This window comes from Camponotus vicinus, unplaced genomic scaffold, assembly GCF_025532165.1.
Source record: "Camponotus vicinus isolate PSW18456_S1 unplaced genomic scaffold, iyCamVici1.0 SCAF_13, whole genome shotgun sequence".
In the NCBI taxonomy this organism is placed as follows: Eukaryota; Metazoa; Arthropoda; class Insecta; order Hymenoptera; family Formicidae; genus Camponotus; species Camponotus vicinus.
The window spans coordinates 14,931,431-14,954,369 of record NW_028141949.1 but is presented as its reverse complement, the minus strand read 5'-3'; the positions used below and the strand labels follow the sequence as shown (position 1 = coordinate 14,954,369).

General features: G+C 33.3%; 1 protein-coding gene and 1 long non-coding RNA gene across 2 annotated transcripts in view; one reads left to right on the top strand and one right to left on the bottom strand.

Annotated features, from left to right (window-relative positions):
* Positions 1 to 971: 971 nt before the first annotated feature.
* On the top strand, positions 972 to 20,180 carry LOC145964590 (uncharacterized). Its single transcript, XM_083087542.1, has 10 exons — positions 972 to 1,612; positions 1,914 to 2,036; positions 2,174 to 2,291; positions 2,751 to 3,027; positions 3,553 to 3,663; positions 3,732 to 3,822; positions 4,030 to 4,175; positions 4,376 to 4,508; positions 4,625 to 4,726; positions 19,585 to 20,180. Exons 1-9 carry the CDS (start codon positions 1,445 to 1,447, stop codon positions 4,676 to 4,678), a joined length of 1,221 nt encoding a protein of 406 aa, XP_082943668.1. The 5' UTR covers positions 972 to 1,444; the 3' UTR covers positions 4,679 to 4,726; positions 19,585 to 20,180.
* The window catches only part of LOC145964596 (uncharacterized), a 69,502-nt gene continuing 55,274 nt past the window's right edge, over positions 8,712 to 22,939 (bottom strand). The window contains exon 3 of the long non-coding RNA XR_014436516.1: positions 8,712 to 12,375. This is a non-coding gene — a long non-coding RNA (uncharacterized LOC145964596). The remainder of the gene's footprint in view (positions 12,376 to 22,939) is intronic.

Here is a 22,939-nt window from a genome sequence, read left to right as displayed (position 1 = left end):
TATGAATAGAATGAAATGGATGATAGAATTCATAGAATTATGTCACAATTTGCTAATAAATTTAAAACGCTATAAAGCAGAATGAGAATTATAAAAGAGAATGAGAATTATATTACTTGACTTATATATTACATTGACTTTTTTTATATTAAATCAATTGTAATATACTCGTTAATATTGTACATGAGCTATATATTTTTTACAATAAAATGATAATTATAATTTAATCAAGGTTATCTTTTATAAACACAAATATATATACAGATTTATATAAGCATAATTAAACTTTGCACCAATTAAATAATATATAAAAATATTAATTTTATTCTTTGATGTTATAATTGTTTAAATAGTCGAAGGAATTACAAATCAACAGTAATTTAATTTTTTATAATTATTTAATAATCATTTACTCATTCGTTTCTATCATCATTACAGAATTGTATTCATATCTCATTATTCTCAGGGCACTAATGATACTGTCATGTCACCTTAGCCGTGACCGTCCATGGGTCTTCTTGCCTAAACAATTTATGGATTTTCAAATAGGTTCTTCAGTTTTTCAGTCGTTATTTTGTTTTTATCTTTGCTTATTAAGATCTCACAGTATCTTGAAGATTTTTGCAGTACTTTTTTTTTCTCAAAAGTTTTAGCTTCTTTTCATTATCTTTTGTTAAATTTCAGATTTTATCCGTATATTATAAGTGATATATCTTGTTTTTTTTTACATTTTTATTTTCGATCATTTAGATGTAGTTTTGGTTCTAAACATTTTAAATTTATTTAAATTTTAAGTTCTCATAGTATTAGTCATGCACTGACTATAAAATATAGTTTGGTTTTAATTTCTCTCGATGTATAATTATGTGTGGTCGCGATACTACAAGAAGTAAATATATATATGTGTTTTAATACGATTTGGAAATTTTTTGAATTATTTATTTCCTATAATAGTATTAATTGTCATAAACTTTTACACGTTACAATTCCCAATATGTTTTGCACTTTATTGACGAGAGAACTATATAAATAATGTTTCGATACGTAAGGCAATATTTCTAAAGAGAGAAACGTGTTGTACAAACGTACACAATCGAATGAAACACATGAAATTGTTCGCACTGAAAAATGATAAACACGCTTGCGCAGACTTCGATTAACAAATTGTCTCAAGAATGTTTTTCTAGGAGATAAATTTGCGGTAAATTTTTCCCTCGACGTCAAATCTATCAATTGCGTAATCGTCCCCTCGCTTTCCGCACTGAAGACATGAAATTATGAATTATTTGGTATATCGTCTACCGGTTTGTATTATCATTTGTATTGAATTAGGCAATTTACTATAACTTAAGTTAAGAGTCGACAATTTTTTATAATATACTCGGTTCTATCAATCCTTCGAAAGGAGGGGATACGCGACCCTCCGTCACTTTTTCTCAGTCAGATGTGTCTCGACTTTGGCGAAGTGATGATCTCTATAAAGTCTCGGCATTTTAGCTTGCATCGAATTCTTTTGCTCGCGATTGGCTTATGGCCTTGCCAACGATCAAAGCTCGTTCAATTTCAACTAATTCTGTTTTTTAGCATCCTAGTTAGTTTTGTTATAATTGTGGTACGTTCATATTTTTTAATTATAAATATATTCATTTATTTTTATTCAAGTTCCTACGTGTGCATAAATGTGTGGATAATTATTGCAACTTTTAGGTATTATTACCATATGTTTGTTGTGTTAATTATTAATAATATATGATACAAATTTTATATTATGACAACTATTAATTTATTGCTTCACTGTTATTTCTTACTTTTAATTAATTGCCTCAGTTGATTATGTTATATATTTACAGTTAGTTAATGATTAATAAAAAAATTGCTATTTTATTTTTTTAATAAATTTATTGATTTTGCAGTTTGCATCATTTATTACTGAAGAATTCTCTCTTGATCTTTTCATCAACATTTTCTCCGTAGGATTATTTTTCATTATGTTTGCGATTATGTACAATTCTTTTTGGTATAATTTCACTACAATTGTAAGTTAAAATTTCGTTTTCTTTACACACGAAATAAACATATGTGATGTAAGTGAGGCTTTACACATAATAATCTTGTTAAAATCTTCTTAAAAATATGTAACGAATTGTGCACTGAAAAATATTATTGATAATAGGTAGAACGTCCCTTGGAGGAGCTTCAAGATATCTGTAATGAATTAAGAGATGAAGGAGAAATTGCTATTATAAAAAAATACGGAGACAATATAAAACGTTTTACTTTTACTATTATGTGTAAGTCAATGTATATAAACATATACACACATTTAATGATATGTAGCTCATATTGTGAAGCGAAATACAATTAAGATACATTACAAATCGTCAAATTGATCATTTTATTACTTAATATATATATATTTAGCTATCAAATTTTTATATGTCAGAATGATGTAAGAATGTGATAACATATGCACATAAACACATATCCAAGTATAATAGATAACAAATTTGTGCGGAATAAAAATATTTTCATTTTATTTTAATTATTATATTAATAGAAGATACAATAAAAGTATTAAAAACAGGAGCTAAAATTTTAACCAGTACTCTGCAAAAATATGCAATGAATCTAAGCAATAAAATGGTTAAAAGTAATTTTTGAGTTATATAAAAGTTTGAATCTATTATTATCTATGAAATTTATCTATTGTTATGTATGAAATTTATTTCTTATCTATTAAATATTTGTAGTGTTTTATATATGCAATATAATTGTTGTTTTGCCAATTGTTTCATTACCAATTATGCGACGCATTTTTGAATTTATTTTGCATATAAACATATCTGAATCACATTATATAATATATACATTTGCGCCTAAGTATTTTCTCGAGCGAGAAAATTATTTATATTTAATTTTACTGTTCATGGATGCATCAATATGTATTGGAGGAACTGCAATGTTTGCAACAGGAATGATGCTCATTGCTTATCTTAAACATGCCTGTGGAATGCTTAAAATTGCCAGGTAAGCAATAGTAGTAAAGGTAATAATCGAAGAATAAAAACAAATTAAACGAAACATTATTTAATGTGTCTTCTTTAAAATAAATTTGTTTAAATGGGAAAAGAAATTTTGCTGTCCAAATTATCGTTATATATAGAATGTTAAAATAATTAAAAATTTCACTTTTAATGAATTATTCGATACCGAAGAAAAATTTCTTTTATTGATACAATAGAAAATCTTGTTTACAAATATACAAATCTAGTATTCAAGAAAATAATTCACTTTTAAATACGTCTTGCTTTGCAGTAAAACTTTGTTTCATCAAAAGAAGAATTAATTTGCTTTGCAGTTTATGCAATTTAATGAAATAATATGCGTTTTCAATATAACTATTTTTAACAAATTAATATTTTCATCAAGCCTTTTTCTTGCTATAATAACTAATGAAATTTTGTATTATGGGAATTTGAAATACATTGTATCAATATATCTTTTTTTATATGTGAGAAATTCATATAATTGCAATAAAAAAACTTTTTACAGTTATCGCATAAAGAAAGCAATAAATATGCGAAACAATGTTCGGTCAGAGAACGAAATTATAATGTATAAAGGAATAATTTGTGCCGTAGATATTCATCGTACTGCTATCAAGTTAGTATTTATCTAATAATAATTATATCAAATGCATAAATATATAGTAATAATTTTTCTTGTTAAAGGTTCTCCACATTTTTATTTTCCTATCTTCACTTATCACATTTCTTTTTGATAGTAGTTGGTGTGATTTGTTTGAGTCTGAACTTTTACGCAGTGAGTTTTCCTCGCGTTGTGAAATTTATTTTTGAATCAACATAATATTTCGTAATAACTTGTCGAGGAAGAGGAGTAAAAGAATAAAAAACTTTTTACAAATTTTTATAAACTGAAAGGATTTTTTCGTGATCTTATGTGAATAATTCGAATTCTTTATTTATTTTTTTTTATATGTGTGAAATATTAATTACAATATTGTTTTAGATATCTGAGATTGTATCCCATGGAGACGAAGTTGATAAATTTTTAATTCATTTTATAATTGTAACTGTCATTTTCGTATATTTGTTTCTTGCTAACTACGTCGGTCAAGAACTTACGGATCATAATAACGATGTGTTTTTCACAATGTAAGAAATATAATGATGCTGATAAAAAAATATATATTCTAATAGATTTTTTGTGGACTTGGGGAGGGGTCATTAATTGACATTTATTAAGAGTAATTATTTTAATGCGTTTCATAAGGCGCATACGCATATATTTTGAAAATTATTATTAATTATTAATTTTCCAATAATAAATTTAATACCTAGCTATTATTCCATAGATATAATGTTCAATGGTACGGAACACCTTTGCGCATACAGAGGTTAATATTGTTTCTCTTGCAAAGGGGTAGCAAAACCGTAAACCTGAGTCTTGGTGGAATGTCTACATTATCCTTAGAGTTTTTTGCCACAGTAAGAATAATTATATGTGTATTAAGTATTATGAAAATGTGCACACATCTCTACATAATATTGAACTTGACATGCCATTTAACAGATAACATAATACAAAATATCTTTGATTCCAGTTAACGAAAGCGTCGATATCCTACTTTACTGTTATGTATTCTGCGCAACAATGATGCAATAAATAATAAATCATCTGATAATATATTGCACTTCGTAGTAAAGTAAGTAAAATACAAATGCTCGATTTACTTTGCTGCTATATAACAGCACTGATCTTGTCTTCTATTGCGTTGTTTGAATAACCGAAATACAATTTGATATCTTAATCTCAATTATTTAATAACGTATATAATAAATACATGAAAAATGATAATAAATAAATATACCACGAGATGAAGATTGTACAGATAGATGAACAAACAATGAGTCGACAAACGACGCAAATGCATTTCCATTAACCGTACTAAAGCTCAACTATCGAGATCCGTTGATGTAAACAGGAGGCGGAACTATGCATCCGCCCTTTCGTATCGGATTCGCCATTTTTCACGGGAAACGGTAAATGCGTTTGCGATGACGATGAAAGAATGATCAGACGCAAAAGCGACCGATAGGAAAAAGGCGTCGCGTTGTGTGTAAAATAAACTACGGGTAAAAAAAGAGAAAAAAGGAAAAAAAAATACGCATCAACGAACTCGTATTCGTTATACAAACTCGACGACACGACCGGACTCACGTTGCTTAACGAGTTTCGAACTAGTTTACATTAGTCATCCCCTTTTAACTTTTAACTTTACGCGGAGAGAGCGCCGAAAGCGCGTTTTGTGCTTTCGGTCCATCTTTCATTCTCGTCTACTTTGAGAGAAAGACAACAAGCTTTTTTCCCCTATCGTTTTATTTTTCACCGTTTTTCCCTCATCTTTTTCATTCATTTTTTTCACTAAATGCCAAAACAGTTTTTGATCGTCGACATCTCTGTCGTTATTTTCTCCTTTTCATTTGATTTTGGTGTGTATTTAACCAATATATCCTTTAACCGATATATATCCTATATTTTAACCGATATATATCCTATTTCTTCTTTTATTGGAGCGATTTACTATGGGGATAAATGGGAATTTCTGTGCGGAGTTGATTTTTTGACGAGTCAATTTGAAAAATTGTATGATAAAAAACCGAAAAAGAAGAATATGAATTTTTCTCGAGAATCAGTTTCTCATCAGCATCAGTTTCATTTTTCAATTCTTTACTAATAATTTCCGCTTCCTTGATAGAAAGAGATTTTGATAAACATATTGATGAAAACAATTATGATTGATACACTTTACTCAATATTCAAATATAAAAAATTTAAAATACGTTGTGGTTATTAATTCAAAAGAATTATCCGTTGAATTTAGAATCCGTTGAATTAAGATGTACTCTTATCGTCTTTGATAGTATTTGATATTATAAGACAATTAAAATTTATGATATAAATCACTGTTAAATATTAATATCAAAAAATAAATTTGAAAAATAATTATTTTATTATTCTTATCATTATTTCTTAATTATTTCTTATCATTAATCGCATAAGTCGATTTTTTCCTAATTATAAATATTATTTTTTTTGTAATATACAAACATATATATAAAATTATATATACAAATCGCTATTTATGAATAAAGTATTTGCGATGCAAAATGTAGCGCGAAGATTTCAAGGGTCTCTCGCTTTTAGGGTCATAAAATATAAATCAATGTGGTCGATTTTATGAATGTCTTAATATATATTCTTTCGGGACGAACTTTTGCGACTAGGCAATCCTATTCAAGCATGAGTGTATTTATCGCGAGTGCCATCTCTTACAGAATCATTCTCAATGGTTAGACATAAACGATAAAAAGCGTCAGAGTTTGCACTCGTGAAAAGGTGTGATGGGATGGGAAAAACGAAATGGAATGATATAACGAAACGCGCGATATTAATAACCGTGACTCAGTGTAAACAAATGGATTTCCTGTCACATGACTCTTATGGAAAATGCACCGTTATGCATTCGTAAAAATTGCCCTGAAGCGGTACATGTTTGCTTCATTAATATTTTTTTCGGACAGTTTCTATAAAAAGCGCAGTTACATGAGTACATTGTAAATTGTCAACTGTCATAAAAAGGCAAATTTCGAAAGTGAAGTATCAAATATTTGTTCAAGTATAAAAAATTGATTGAGTGATGTTAGAGCATAAAAAAATTGATTGAAACTTGAAATATGTAACTAAATGACTGAAGGTGTGTATGTTATTTATTAAAAATCGATAACATGATATATATAAAACAAATAAATTGGTCGAGGCAAAAAAGTTTATTATATTTATGAAACACATTTATAATAATTATTATTACGTCTAGCAATATCAGTAATTTTAGCAGCGAATGCTATTATTAAAAAGTTAATTGTAATAAAATATTTTTGCTACTTGGTAATTTTGAAATTACTCCGAAATATAAAGAAATTTTTAGCAAGTTTTTATAGCTTACTAATTATTATTTAATGTGATTATATAATACAATATAATTCAGATTTTTTAAACAAGATATCTCAATGTGTTGTAAGAAGTTGCAATTTATGTATTTGTCTAAAGGGGAAGATTAATTGTCCGCTTCCATTTTGCTTCTATCTTTTAAAAGAAGTACAAAAAGGTTAAAGGATATTTCTCCAACATCTGTCACTTTTTAACTTCTTTATTAAAAACGGCGAAACATTTTCGTCCTTTCTCTCCAGAAAGCAGAAAAGGAGGGTGTGACGTCTCATTTCTAATATTACAGAAATCTACCGTAGTGCGTGCCGATTCATTCGGATGAGCACGCAGAATTTTTCTTACATAAGAAATCTCTCTTGATCTTCTATCTATTCGGAACACATTGCATGCATCGCTGATCCGTATGAACAAATGGACCATGATGGCTGTCAACTTTTTGGAAACGTGATTTTTTTTAACTCATCCAGCAGGGCGTATTCTTTGAAAGAAATAGTGAAAAATTCGCCGTGTATTTAATAATATATATCATCACAATATTCACGATCTTTATTATCATTCAATTTCTTTGTCATAATGAATGAAGGGAATATTGTCGACAAGATCTTTTCTTTCTTTAATTCTTTTATATTTATTTTTATATAATCTTATTTTACAGAAAAAATTGTAGAGAATTAAAAGATTTCATTCTAAGAAATTTTAATATTTTTAAAAGTTTTTAAAATATATATTTCATATAATTTAAAAGGATAATAGCTTGTATTTTTTATATTATCTTATATGAAATATATGTCAAGAAAGCTAGGATCAAAAAAATAGCTCGGTATCTTCAAAGTTAATGCAATGCGGTGGCTTGAATTTTCCTCGAGATTATCTCAACAAGTAGCATTGCACGAGTGCGACGCACTTTTTTTTCAAGTAAATTCTTTTCTGTCATACATGAGGGATGTCCAACACCCTCTCCCGCGCCATTTTCTCTTTACTCGAGCACAAGACCTTTCGCAGAAGTCCTGTCAGAGAAGTCAACCGCACTTTGTGCCCTTTAATGCAGTAATATATATGTGCGGTTTGTAAGGTTTTTCTCGGTAACGTCATCTTAACTTGTGTGTGCGCTCGTAACGTAACGCTGTTTTAAATATATGATAAAGTGCGAATGGATAATTTTTTTTGAAATAACATTCTCTCGCGACTGTTTCTATCTCGTTAATTTACTAGTCTGATATATAAGCAATCAGCAAAATTTCACATTTTTTGGATAAAATTGTTTTTTTTTTTCTAAATGTTAAAATAAAATAGAAAATTTTTTTATCGATATTCGTTAATTGAAAAAATGTTTTCCAATTTAAGCTTTATTTATTTTAATAAACTAAAATATATAACAGATTAAAAATCGACATAGTAAATAAATTAGTTTTTTAGAGGACGTTAAAAGATTAAATCAGCCTTATATTGATGAAAAATTTTAATTTTGCTACTATTGCATTTTTTCTTATTAAACTAAAAATTAATATAAAATGTAGTAACATTTATATCTTTAAAATTATTATTTAAAATATTTTACACATTGATATGATAAAATAAAGAAGACTTTATTATTATTATGATTTCATTTTTTTAATATATAGAGTGATTGATATAATTTATCAATTAAAAGAAAAATATCCTTTTGCATAAAATTACAAATATATTTTAATATTGCATATTAATTATTTTTATAATTTTTGCAGTTTATTTCATTGAATAAAATCCAGGCCAGTAAAAATCGAAATTTGCCATGTTTTTTTCATTCGCTAGACTTTTCCAGCCAACCCTACCCCTATTATACGAAGCATTACATAAATTTTTTAATATTAATTTTAATGAATTTTTATTGATCAATTTGGATTAGCAACAGTTGAAAGAAACATACTAATTCGTAGAAAAGGATTTTAAAGAGAAAAATTTAAAATCGTCCCCTTTATTGTCCATTTTATGGATTGTTTTTCGAAAATTTCGATCTCTCAAAAATAGTTTGTTAATCACAAGAAATTATTGCTTTCTCTCGTTTTCTCTTTTTCTCTTCCTCTCTCATCGCGTTCATGATTCTCCCGTCCTTCTACGCGAGCTAAGGATTGATCGAATAAATTTCAGAGGCTCATCCGGTCATCCATAGTCGATTCGATACCGGCACGATACATGTGTGTATATCCCATCCAACTCTATTTTGTCGCTATCCAATCACAATCCCATTCGATGTGTTTCCGCCTCGATCTCGATCGTCTCTTCTGAGGTACGTTTCCCTTTTCCTGATCCTCGGAGCTTTCTCCGTGGACCACCTTTGCTTAAACCGACCCTCTAGCTTTAACCCAATATCTTTCTTTATCTCTCTATATTTCCCGTCAAATCAGGGAGAGAATAAACATCATGCGACGATGTAATAGCTTTATTTTGAAGAACATGTAAAACTTTAGTACTCTCTCTTAGTTTTTGTCTCATATCACTTTCATTCTGTTGAAATGTAATTCTTTTTTCAATATATTAAAAAAAATTTTTTTTTTTAATTTATTATAAATTTCGATGAGCGAAATGCTAATAATCTCTTCGAATTACAGGGATTAAATAACATAAGAATTTTTATCACCTTAATACCACGCGTTCAAAATTTTTCCTTGTTTTATTAACGAGCAAAATAAACGTAATTTATGCCCTCATTATTTCCGCGCTTCATTATGCTTACCGTTTCGCTTCCGACGAATTTAATTTATCTCGTCATGTTCGTCTCGCGACGAGATTTTGCCGCGCGAATGTTGAGTAATTGCGCATTGTACGATTGTACCTCCTCTGCTTAATCCAATGCGCGCGACGCTTTCCGGATTTTTGCGAAGCGCTGCGGGGGAGGAGGGAGAAAGGGAGGAATTGTATCCGCGCTTAAATTTTCTCGTCAGCCTGAAAGCTCCCTTGATTTAATTCGATTAGCGTCGTTCGTAACTGAGTTTACAGAGAGGTTCAGGGAGAACAAGCCGTCATGTGTGGAAAACATGATTTACCGAAGCAAATCATAGTTACCTAGCGCTCGCTGTCGGATACGTATTCGCCATCGAAAATATATTACATACAAGACGCGCGTTTTTCAGCGAGAAATGCCACGTTTATACGAGATTGAAAATTACAAAAGTTTCGAAACGAAACTACAAAAAAAAAGGAAGCATTTACTCCTCTCCTATAGATTTGATTATCACAGATGATGATCAAAGAGCGCCGAAAATTGATTGATACCATTACCGTACGCTTTCGACATTTCCGTTCCTCTCGAAACGATTTCTTTCACCTGCGTTTCATTTCCAGGAGATTATAGAATGTTGATCTGCTCTCATTGCCTTTTGCTAAATAACGAGAGAGAGAGAAAGAGAAAGAGACAGAAACGAAGCGCTTTAGTTGCTACAGCTGCTAAATTTTCTTCGGTCCGTCATGTTCCTTTGAAACCCAGCCGAAAGCGATTTTGTCCGACGTGTTCGGACACATAGTGATCGATGCCCGGCCAATCGTATATTGGCCGTGGACGGTGGTTCGCACGAGCCAGAGGGGAAAAGAGAAAGGGGCAGAAGGAGACAGAGATAGAGAGTGTGCGCGAGAGGATGACCGTGCCCTGCCAATAGATTCCGATGGCATTATACATATATTGAGAGCGGAGAGGCCCGGAGGGCTCTTTGTCGCGCGCGCGGTTAGAACGAGGAACAAAGGATACCGAAAATTAGTTTATTCCCTGATGGCCGCCGATAGAATTATCAGGTATATCCGCCCGGGGTTCCGCCTCGCGAACGTATCATTTAATTTTATTCTGCCACGCTGCAACGAGGGTCGACAAAATTCTCGTCCAAGGTACTCGCATCATCGTGCAACTTATGCACCGGAGGTACCACGTGGCTGGCCCAGTTTTGACAGGACGCGTTATAATTCTAGTATTCGTCCAGTGATGCATGTATTCAAAAGTAACGCTTTAATATTATCTTGTCAGATGATTCACGATGATAAAAAATATTGTCACACTTTCTGGGGTCCAATAAAGTCTCTCAAGTGTGCTTAAGGTGACTAGAGTATTTTCAATTGTAATAATAATTAGATATGATAGTTGTAATAATATGTTGACAATTATTTCAGTACTTTTATCTCCTAAAATTTTATAACCGCTTATCCTCGAGCGCGTTATAACAAATTCATATGGAAATTGTGACAAATGCATATGATACGTAAATAACAAATGACCGTGTTTTTTGACACTCTCGTTCTACACGTGCGTCAATGCATTTGGCGAGCTTTGCTTTATTGCTGCGTCGCGCGTATTCATTTGATATGATGAAAGTGCCCCCTTTGCGACAGCTGGTATCCCAACCATTTCGATATTTTATCATAGCACGTAAAGCGTCCCAACGAAGGGCAATATTCTACGACCGATGCCCAAGTTCCAGATGGGGACCGTCGAAATTTTTATGGAAAATGTGTCGTAACGGACTAAACGAGAGACTGCGAAGTGAATTTGCGCTATCTGCTAGATAAATATTTTAACATCGACACGATCGGTGAGACACAATGGAAGGAAGCTGTGAAACTGTATCATGCATATGCGATGTGTCTCGAGCCACCTTTAAATATTTTAAAGAAATCGTTAAATGAAACAGCCGTCAAGTTTCTTTCTTTCTTGAATCACGAAACATCTCGAGAGCCAGAGACCAAGCTTTTTGAATCCGATGGCCGAGGGAGGATCTTTCTCTCAGGCCGGGTTTGGTTGCGTTTCAAGAATCATTTCGTCGCCGTGAATGAACTTGGAAACGACCTGAATTGGTCGGCGACACCGCCAGTGATAGTTTAGATCCCTTCAGCGTGATAATATTGTGTACCAAGAGACGCGCGGAGGTATTTGCCGAGAAACGGTCGGCTTTAGAAATACAGAAACTTATTTCGCGCGTCTACCTCTCGCCTTCTTCCCTTTTCATCGCGGTCGCTAGCCCGGCGCGGTTTCTTCCCTTCTTTTTTTCCCCTCGTCTTCTTCCGAGTGGTGGTAGCTTCTAAACTCTTCCCGTCCAGTTTACGTTGATCGTCCGACCAGCACCATCCGTTTCCAAACGACTAACTACCTCCAGCCACGAGGACGACGACGTCCTTTGTGACGTGTGGCGGAAAAATTTTGCACCCCTCGCGGTGAAAGAAAAATCGAGAAAAGTCCGCGGGGAAGTTTCCTCGCGACTTAAGATATCGATTCGCCAGACTTCGCTTCCTCGAAACCTCGCCATGTCGATGAAATGTTTCGCGAACTTATGGTCAAAGCACAAACTCTCGGCAAGTTGCTCCGTGTCCTAGCGTGCAATTAAGGATCTGAAAACAAAAGAAGACTATAAATATTGTAAGCTTAATAAAACATAATATAGGAGAAATTTTATAGAATTATTTATGACGTGCATAATTAATAAAAGAATATTTTTTTCCTGTATAATATATTTAGAATTTTTCTTCTTAGACATTTAAACTCGCAACATTTTTGTCGCTTCTCTCGCCGAATCTGACGCGAGATTAATTGATTGTCGCCCATTTAATCGTCGTGCGAGCGGAACGGCAATCCCCAAACTATTCAACAGAGTGTTTACCCCGCAACTAGGAACACTGATAGCGAAGTAACTTCGGTTGATCGGCGCTCTGATTTGGCGTTAGTTTATATATACGACGCGTAAAGATCAAGTAATCCGTGGGAATGGCCACTAACGACCGTGAGTGAATGAGCCATTAAACCGTAAAACAAAGTGCAATTGCACAAACAGCTTTAACGATTATTAGATTGCGCCTCCGTAATGTCTGTATTCACGTGGCTAACACATGCGCGACACTACATAGTGTGTATCAAATTTTATTCTCGTCCGTATTTCATGCTTTTTATTACATCTCGCAATTTATCCGGACATTTAACACATCGACGCGCGGAAATTTCGGAAACAATTTGCGTTTAATGATCGATGTACAGCGTGTCCCGCTGCTGTTGTCTGTTTTATCAGTGAGAGAGAAAAAGAGATTGTTTCGCAAATTTCAAATTGATTTTCTGTCAGCGAAAAATTTTCGCTCGTCGCGACTTTTTTATTCACATGTTCGCTATCGCTTCTTGGCAATTAATTTCTGTGATAGTCTAATGATCTGAAATTACGAGATTTAATTTAACGAGATCTCTTAATTTCCAGCTTTAATTGGTTAAATTAAATATATTTTTTTAAGTGACATAATCTTTTGAGGAATCAAATATAGGATAATAGTTATTTATCGCGTCTTTTGATATTAATTAATTAAATTACGTATTATGATCAGGACTCTCAGGCTGGAGAGACTAATTTTTACGAGGCGTATGCTTCGTGCTGTATCTATAGCGTATTCCATTTAAGATGAAAAGCATAAAAAGAAGCTTTTTTTTATAAGATTGCTGCCCGTTACCGTATTAATCTCCCGGAATGATCCACATCTCGTTGCTGAAAGCACGACTTCATGGATTTTTCTCTCCTAATCCACTCGACGAGACGGACGGTCTGAATACTAGCGCACAGATCGCCGACTCAGGTCGGATCATCCGTAATCAAATAGAGGCAGATCAGCGCAGATTCCGTCTCCCTTTGCACTCCATCCCACCCTTTATCCGTCATTGGTGCGCATTGCGGATAAAACGCAACTGCGTAACAGCATTCGTCGAAATTGTCGTTAATTATAAATTCGATTATTGTCGCGGAAGGTCTACAATGAAAATGTAAAATTCCACGATGCTATAATTACCCTACCCATATCGTATATATTGAAAATAGGCGATGGAAATTATTTAATTATTAATTAATTACATTCGATTGTAACTGTGATTGATTTTATAATAATGAAAATTAGAATTTAATCTGATTTCTACTTATTAACAATGTTATACAACAATTATAACGCCATTTATCATTCGAGTCCGAAGCCGACAAAGCGGTATTAAAGCAGTATCTTGTTTTTGCGCGATACATTTCTTGTTGGGCGAAGTTTCTCTCTCGAGCAGATAGATTTCCCCCTCGGGGAGGGGAATGATAAGATCCTGGGTATAAGATACATTATCGGTTGAAAACTAAATTAAAAGAAAGAGACGCACGTGAGAGCCCTCGACGTATACTACGTTTCCGATAAGCTTGTTTTTCGTCTCGGCAAAACAGATGATCGATGTGCAAACACGTCCGAGTGATTCTTCTTCTTGCTAGCCCCGTTAACGCCATACTTATCTGCCCTTATCGTGGTAACAACGACCAAGTCGTACGGCCAAGTCGGCACCCTCTCCGTTCTGTGATTCGCAAGCTTTTTTCTTTAATGAAAACCGAGTTCCGAGAGACTGCTGATTAATGTTTGCCTCTCTATTTGATTTAATCGATGATAATCGGTTTCGTCTAGGTTGAATGCAATAAAGAATAACAGTTTTTCTACAATAGATTCTTTATACTCTACAGTTATTAAATAATATAATTATATTTTCCTTTAATTGTTAGAATAATCGCATATTAATTTCATTTATATAGTATATATAAATATATATATTTTTTTATGCACAGATTATTTATATATATTTTTATTTATTTATTAGTACATATTATTTATTTCATTTTTACTATTTTACTGATTAATCATAAAGAAGATATTTTTCAATTAAATTTAATTAATAGCATTCAAAAATTTATTATACTTTAGCAACAAAAATAATTATATTAAAATTTAATATAAAATACTTAAATAATTATATTAAAATTTAATATAAAATACTTAGATATTTATTTAAACTTGAAGCTCTTTATAAGGTTTATGCATTTGTTTATTATTGTGCATTTACGTTATTTACCTCGTTACGCGGTATAATGTTTTTTCTGTCCGGTCACGAGAAATTTTAATTTATTCGAATTAATTTCGTCGCTTTCGCGCAATTCAAGCATTATTTCGGACTCGCAATACTTTTGTTCTCGGTGCTTTCAAACGATAAAAATCTCATTTTCCGCGAAGAGGTCCATTTCGACCTTTAAGTGCTGCGTCCACTTTTCACGAGATCGAGGACACAATGTCGTCCTTGGGTGCAGCATTTGATCTTTCGCGGGCTATTGTGGCTTTAGGGCTTTACGAGTCTCCCATGCGCCATGCCGCGGATTCATCTCGGTTATGAGGTTCCCAAATGAGGCGAGAGATTATAATAAGGAGGCGAACAGAGGGGAAACGCCAACGGCGATGCGACCCCAGGGGATTGTGCGCACCGTTAAAAGAGAGTAAGCGACTCTTGTTCGCCAGGAGTAAGAAGCGCTATATAGCGGCATATTTTATAGAATAACACCCACGAAAAATTTTATTCGCGGATTTTTTGTTCCACTTGTGCATTCAATTTTTCTTTCAAAAAATAATTTAATTGGACGCTTTTAATAAAAAGTCTGCGACAATTCATAGATAAGTATTTAGCTAATAAAAGCTTGTTTGATACTAAATACACGATAAGATTCGATATTAAATATATTTTAGGCGTAACATAATTTATTTTCATCCATTGATATAATACATATGAAAATCTTTCGTCATTTGTGAACCTATGAGAAGCGTCTTACGAGGCATTAGCTTTCGACGAAAGTAAAGAAGCAGGCCTTTCGCAAGAGTTCATGGCCGAATCTCGCACGTAGAATTTTTTTATCTCGAATATGCACGACGCAGTGGTGTTACGATTATGGCAAAGCCCGGGTGGCCCCTGTGCGTCACCTAACGAGACTCTTCAGGACTGTTGCGCTTGATCGATGTCACCAAGATTTGCATAAATGTGCGCGCCGAGAGGCGCTCGAGAAGAAGAGACGCCAGGATTCAGAAGACATCGGGAGAGACGGAGTCTCGAATACCTATGTAAGAAGCAGGAATCGATCGAACATCAGGGATAGATCAGGATAGATTTGATGAAGAAGGAAGGGAGGAAGGGAAGATAGACTGCTTGTCTCTCTGGCGGCGACAGGACGAGCTCGTCGTCGAGATTGAGAATTTACATGATCTTAAGAGAGATCCGGAGAATCTATGTTTATGCGATCGAGCAAAGAACATCTTATGAACATCTTTACGAAGGTGAGATTGGAATTGTATGCATATAAGACGAAGACTAATTAATCACCGAGAAAGACTGTCGCATCATGGTACAGAATCCCTTACGTTATTATGCTCACATTGCCAATCTATCATATTCTTGATTAAATTATGATATTAGAAGTTGTATATTTAAAGAGAAATGATCGATTTTGCACGATTAATATTATAAATGTATTTTTCGTTCGCGCTATTTCTAGCGAAATAAAATTTAAAAGCTGACGCGGAATTGAACGCTGAAAAAAGGAGAAATGTAAAAGTATCAAGTGTAGAGGGATATTGGAAGTCCTGGGAAACTCTGGCAGAAATATCAGATATCGGAAAGAGCGTGGTAGATAGATTTCACGAGATATTCGCGGAGAACAATCTCGCCGTTATCACGCACAAGGGCTCATCATCTATCGATTATGGATTACCGTAGATCGAGTTTTACGATAATCTGGAACCCCCGGCTGGTGGTGAATTGATGTTTCTCTTGCAATGTTTCTTCCCCGGAAGAGGAAAGGATGGGAGATTTCGCTCTAGTTGAGAACGGGATAACGGAAGGAGTGAAGTTTTGAGAATCAACGAGACGAATCTTTGATATCGAAATAAAAACAGAGAGACTGAACGAATTTTTCCGCAGCAAATATCTATACTTATTAAATCGCTCATAAAATATATTTTAAATGAGCAATTTTCAAGTTTAATTTAGGGAGAACAAAATATTGCATAATTGCAAAGAATATGCGTAATTGCACTCTACGTCTTTCTTTCGTTTTATCTTTCTTTTGTCATCTTTTTTTAATAATTTTAAAAAATAAGAAATTATTTATATAATTTTATAATTTTATATAATTTAGAAATTTAATTTATAATTTACAATTATTTAGAAAATTATTTATTTAGAAATAGAAGAAGATATTTCTGCAAAAAAAATCACGATAATTTAACATGGACAAAGTATGCATTTCGCGTATGGCAATCCTAAATACGTGTCCAGATATCTCTATCTGAGGACTGAAAATAAAGTATTCTCTACAAGCGATCTTGAAGAACGAGGATGGGCGCATTGAGAGCGTATATCGTCACGTGGCGAAATTTCCGAAGTCGAGAACCGTACGTGAGGCACAGATAGGACCCAAAACGGACGACCAGCCGAGCGCGAAGAGCCAGTTAAACGAGATCCGTCTGCCAGGTGGTTTCGATTCGCCGCAGGATGCTATTTGACTGCGCGCTTCGTCGGCTTATTGTGAATTCGAGACACGTCCCGCGACTTCCCGCGCTTCCCAGGACCCCCCCGCATAATGCCTTTTCCGTCGAATCAATGCTTTTCCGCTGGTTCCGTGTCTGGTGGTTGCGCGGAGAATAGTCTCGCCACATCTCGTGTTATCACGCCGTTGTCGATTTCGAGTTTCCTCGGACGCGCGCCGAGGATCGCTTAATTGAAGTTGTTGCTTGTGGCGATGCTGGATCTCGTAGCGCTTCGCGATGTTTCAAGAGTTCCACTCTGGAGAGCGTATTTAATTATCAAATATTGCATTACTATTTATAATAATATATCAAAAAATATTTTCATCCAATATAATAATAAATCGAAAAATTTGTCTTTCGTATATTGTATTAATATCAGGGTATCTATTCCCTGGAAAAACATGGAACTCTTGAGGATTTTTTTCGTGCTTGGAGAAATCAGGAAATTCTCATGGAATTTTATTTTAACTTAATTTAAAAAAATTGTCTCTGACGGGGTGCTTTTACTTTATAAACAACCTACCGATAAATCAAGTTATGAATTATTTAAAATATGTTATAAATATATATCTATTTTTATTTATATTCAATGTCTTAATAAAATATTGAATATATAGTATATATTCTTTTTTCTTTTCTAAGTGATTAATTTTAGTGATAAAGTAATGAAAATTTTATATAAGAAAAATTGTTATATATTTTATGAAAGTCTATTTAATTTTCTTCGGTACATTTGCAAATCTAATATTTGAAATGTAAATGACTTTGTTTTCTCTTCATATAAATGAAATTGAGGAGCATTAGAAAATATATGATAAAAAATAATTTATTTTAGAAAGTTGCCCGGAAAATTGTCTAAGATATTCTTTTTACTTGGAATTTTTTGTGAGCACTAATATTTGGAAGAGAAATATCATGGAATTTTCAGGGAATTTTTTTATAAGATTTGAGTGGATATCCTGAATATACATTTCGGCTCTTAAATTCTTATTTTTTTACGCTTCTTTCAACTATCTCTTGTATTTTCAGGATATGTAAATATTTATACATATAAGGTTTTTTACTTGAAAGATAATCGAAGAAAACATACCAATCTTCTCTCGCATGAAATCTAACTATATTTATAATAGATATTGTTATCAGAAGAATAATCGTAAAGATTTTAATCAACAGATTTTATGCAGACACATCGCGGATACAATGGAAGTTATGCGTTTTTTTTTCGCTGACTTCTTATGGCGACGACGCGCTACTTCTGACACGAATGTTTTTTTTTATTCCTTCAGAACGATTCGATCGGGTTATCGAGATTTGCATAGGCGCGCATAAAATGAGAGCTTGCTTTGAAATACGATGGAATAAAGTTGAAGCCTAAGGGAGAGCGGGGGTAGACACTCGAAAAGAGAGAACGCGTATCTCTGCTTTCTGAAACTTTCAAGGGCGCCCTTGAACTCGCTTTCTCTATGCTAGAGAAACCGTTCGATTGTTGATACAATGTTGTAAATGAATATTTCGATGAAAACTTGCGCCATGTCGATAGTCGTCATCGAGTTTTTAGCAGAAGAGAACAATCTGCTGTTAAGATGATTTCTAATTTCGAGTCAAATGCGGAAAAATTTGTTTATCAAAAATCGTTTTAGTTAGATTCTTAATCGATCCATGAATTTTTCATTTTTTCATTCAAATTAGAAAGCATATTTATATATCATGAGTAAAAGAAGTAAAAGAAATAAAAATATATATTTACGAGAGATGACAATAATTAATGTTAATAATTAATATTTTATATAAGATTAAAAAATTCGTAAACGACATCTGGGAGATAATAAATGCAAATATGATGTAAATATCGCTGATAATGAGGAGATTAAGCTAGTCAAGAGTCCCTCTTGATATCGCTTATCCATAGTAATCGGGCACGTATACTCAGATAAGATCAAATTCGTGTCACACCTCTCACTATGGTTGATTCCCTTCAAGCACATTTCACCGAACTTCGTAAGCGTTTTTTTTCAACATGAAATTAACCTATTATGTAACATATATTTTGGAGTGAATGACATTATTTTACGTAAAAATAGAATTATCAAAGTTTACATAAAAAAATATATATATTATTTGAATATATTATTATGTTATAAAAATATAATACTTATATATTATAAAAATTATATATATTTTAACATGTATAATTTCTTTTAGAAAAGGATGCTCCAACGTATTTGCGAGAATCTGCATGAGATCCCATCTTTGATCGATGCGATGATACTTAAATACACGATATATCCCAGGATTCAATGCGGACGCGAATAGCTATCAATCAAAAGATCAAGCTGATCCTTCGTCACTCAAGTGCAGTTTGCAATATCGGCTGATTTCCGTCACCCTTCCACACAGGATTGTGGGATCGCAACGTAAATTCGCTATCGCGCGTTGACACGATCCTGCGTAATCGAGCGATACATTCTCATAATCGAAGGGGTTCGGTGGATTTCGGGATAGGGTAAGAGAGTTTTCCTACCGACACAAAATTGCAAATCCTTCGCTTATGTACACGTTGCAACTCGGTGCAGATCGTTTGTATAAATTGACGTAGTATCAACAAAATGTAATCCGTCGAAATCCCTTCATTTTTAGTGTCAAGAGATACTGTTAAACCTTATAATCAAAGATTTTCCAATTTAAATTTTCATTAAATAAAAAAAATAATGCATAATTTTATTCTGCAATTTTTAATTAGAGAAAATAATAATATTAAAATTTAGCTGTTATAAAAAATCGATTAATATAATTTTGAAACTGTCAAAGTGTATATATTGCAAAGAATAAAGAAAATAAAACTGTATATATCAACTATATATATCTCTATGTATGTTTAATGCATCTGATTAAAAAATTTCATTGGAGAGAAAATTATTTGAGCTTGTTATAAAAAGTATTACACTCCATCAAATATGCTTATTATCAAATATCGCGCATAAATCTCATATATTTACACACACAGAAACGTATATTACCGAGGCCATTAATAATATCGAATTTTGATCGCCTCTATTAAAGCCATTACCGTGAAATTTTGATAGGAAAAAACATCATTATTAACACATCGTGTTACAACGCATCGGCTCGCGCGTCCATCAAAGCAATTTTCGTTGAATTTCGTTAAGAGAAAAATCGCGTATCTCGATACTCCGCGCAAATTATCATCCTGCCCGGCAAATACGCTCTCATCGTCGAAACAAAATACCTCTCGTATAAATCTCGCGAAATTACATTTCGAACATAGGAGGAACGTGATACCCGAGCCATTAATAACGTAGTAACGTTACAACATGCTGCTGGAACGCGTCCATCAAAGTTACGGGAGCGCGTTACTATAAGTGCGTGAGACGTCCTCGTAAGCGAGGCGGTGGTCGAAGATATAATATCCTCTACGTCCAAGGGGATGCGTGAATGGTCAGAGCGACGGCAAAATTGAAACCGCACGTCTGTGGTGGTGGTGGTGGTGCGGGTGCGGATGCGGTGTTACACGCTGTGGAGAGGCGAGAAGCGCACCCTCGGACGATCGATGGCCCCGGTTAGATCGTTCCATTATACAAGGATTTGCTCTCGACGACGTTGATGGGCTTCCAGGGTGCTCCTCCTTCGTTCCTCCTGAAAGCGTCCCCGACGCTTTAATGCGTCAACTGTAGAGGTAATCATTCCGGAAGCGAGCATTTTTGATCCCGGGTCGCCTCTGTGATCGTTCTGCACTTAAGAGACTTGGAAACTTGCCGATCGCCGGGATATTCTTGATGGACAAACCGATTCGCGTAATAATGAGAAAATATATATATGTCGTAAAATTCACTCTTGAAAAAAGGGCACGTTAAATCGATATGTCATACTCGAATATCGAAAGCCTCCAAGTTTATCGTTGCTTCGTTTTTGCGATATTCGTAGGTTCTTTCGTTTTAAGCAATTGTCATTGCATAATTTTATTTCTCTCGAAAAATGAAAATTTATTTCGATAAATATCCGTTATAGATTGTTAATAGTGAGAATTAATTTGTTAAATTTAAATTTGTTAAGTATTAATTTTTTAAATTTCTCTTGAAAACAATCTTTCATAAAAAACATTAAAATATAAATTACATTTTTTGAAAAAACTAAAATATGAATTAAATTTTTTATTAGATTTTGCGAGTTATTTTTTTTATTTTTATGAAAATATGATACTTTTGCATGTACATATATCAGTATATTTTGCTTTACGTGACTCTACTTTGTAATCACTCGAACTCTGTATCTTTTCGAGGAAAAACGTAATTATACGCTTCTATTAGTGAAATATGCTTTTGTAAATGCACTCACGCGGTTATGTCATGATAGTCGGATAAATCGCGAAAACCTCGTGGAGTCAGCAGATTGAAGCTTGTAAAGGCGTGCTCGTTCCCGTTTGTTTCCGAATTAAAAGTATGTATGTCAAGTGGATACTTTCATCTTTTTATATCAAAGCGTCCGCGATAGAGATGGAAATAGAACGTTCGTTCCTAGGTTTTGTCTGCAAGACGATTATGCTTAATTAACATTTACGCGGAATTAATATTCCTTTCTCCCTTTGAAGGCGTTGAATGATAAAAGGAATCTCGGAATATAAAGTTGGCAAAGAATAATTCATCCATCTCAGAGTCACAAATCACAGCTGACAGAGAAAACAAATAAATTTAACATGAAATAAATAATTAAAAAAAATAAATGTTTTGTAAAAATTGAAACACACTTTTGTAACAAAATTCTAATGTACTCGATTATCGAAAAATATTTATTTCCTAATAGTGTCACGTAAAACTTTCACACACTTCGATATTTTATAGATTTTACAACGATCCGAAATATTTTTTACATCATAACTAAACATTCGTTGCTGTAAATTTTTGCGAAGAAAACACATGTAAAATATATATGCATGTAAAACACATGTAAAATGTACATGTATTGATGTATGAATACAAAGTGTGTATCGGGAATTTTTACCGGATAAAAAGAAATGCGTAATTATCGCATCACCCGTTATACCATCTGCTCTGGCAGCGAATGCAATTATCGAAATGCAGGTGCACAAGGGTGCGACATTGTCAATTTCGACTCGTTGTTAGTCGAATCATACCAATAACACGGCGACGGGGTCGGTTACAAAGCGATTCGTTCAATCAGCTTGATTAAGCAATCCCTTTTTGCCGCTGGTGATTTCCAACTGGCAATATAACTGCGCTTTCCAAATAGTAAAATCTTATCCGATCCCTGGGATAAATCTGTGATCTCTATTATTAATTTCTGGCTGTCGGTTCGACGTCGATGATTCGCGAACAGAATTAAATCACGCGATCCGATGAAGTCTTGCGAAACACGAGACGATGTATGCGAGTAATTTCTATTTCATGTAACGAATGGATTCTGAGTTTTGTGCGCGTTAAAATCATATGAGTAATTCTTTTATATCAAACGGAGACAATTTATTTTTTTCTATTAAATTAACGTTAATTAAATTTAACTACGTTTACATTTCACATATTGT

Excerpts from the sequence above, each read along its gene's own strand:
- LOC145964590 (XM_083087542.1), top strand. The coding sequence starts at position 1,445 with ATGTGTCTCGACTTTGGCGAAGTGATGATCTCTATAAAGTCTCGGCAT. Across the intron at positions 2,292-2,750 it reads TTTTACTTTTACTATTATGT|TGTTTTATATATGCAATATA; the intron begins GTAAGTCAATGT and ends AAATATTTGTAG. Across the intron at positions 3,823-4,029 it reads TGAGTCTGAACTTTTACGCA|ATATCTGAGATTGTATCCCA; the intron begins GTGAGTTTTCCT and ends ATATTGTTTTAG.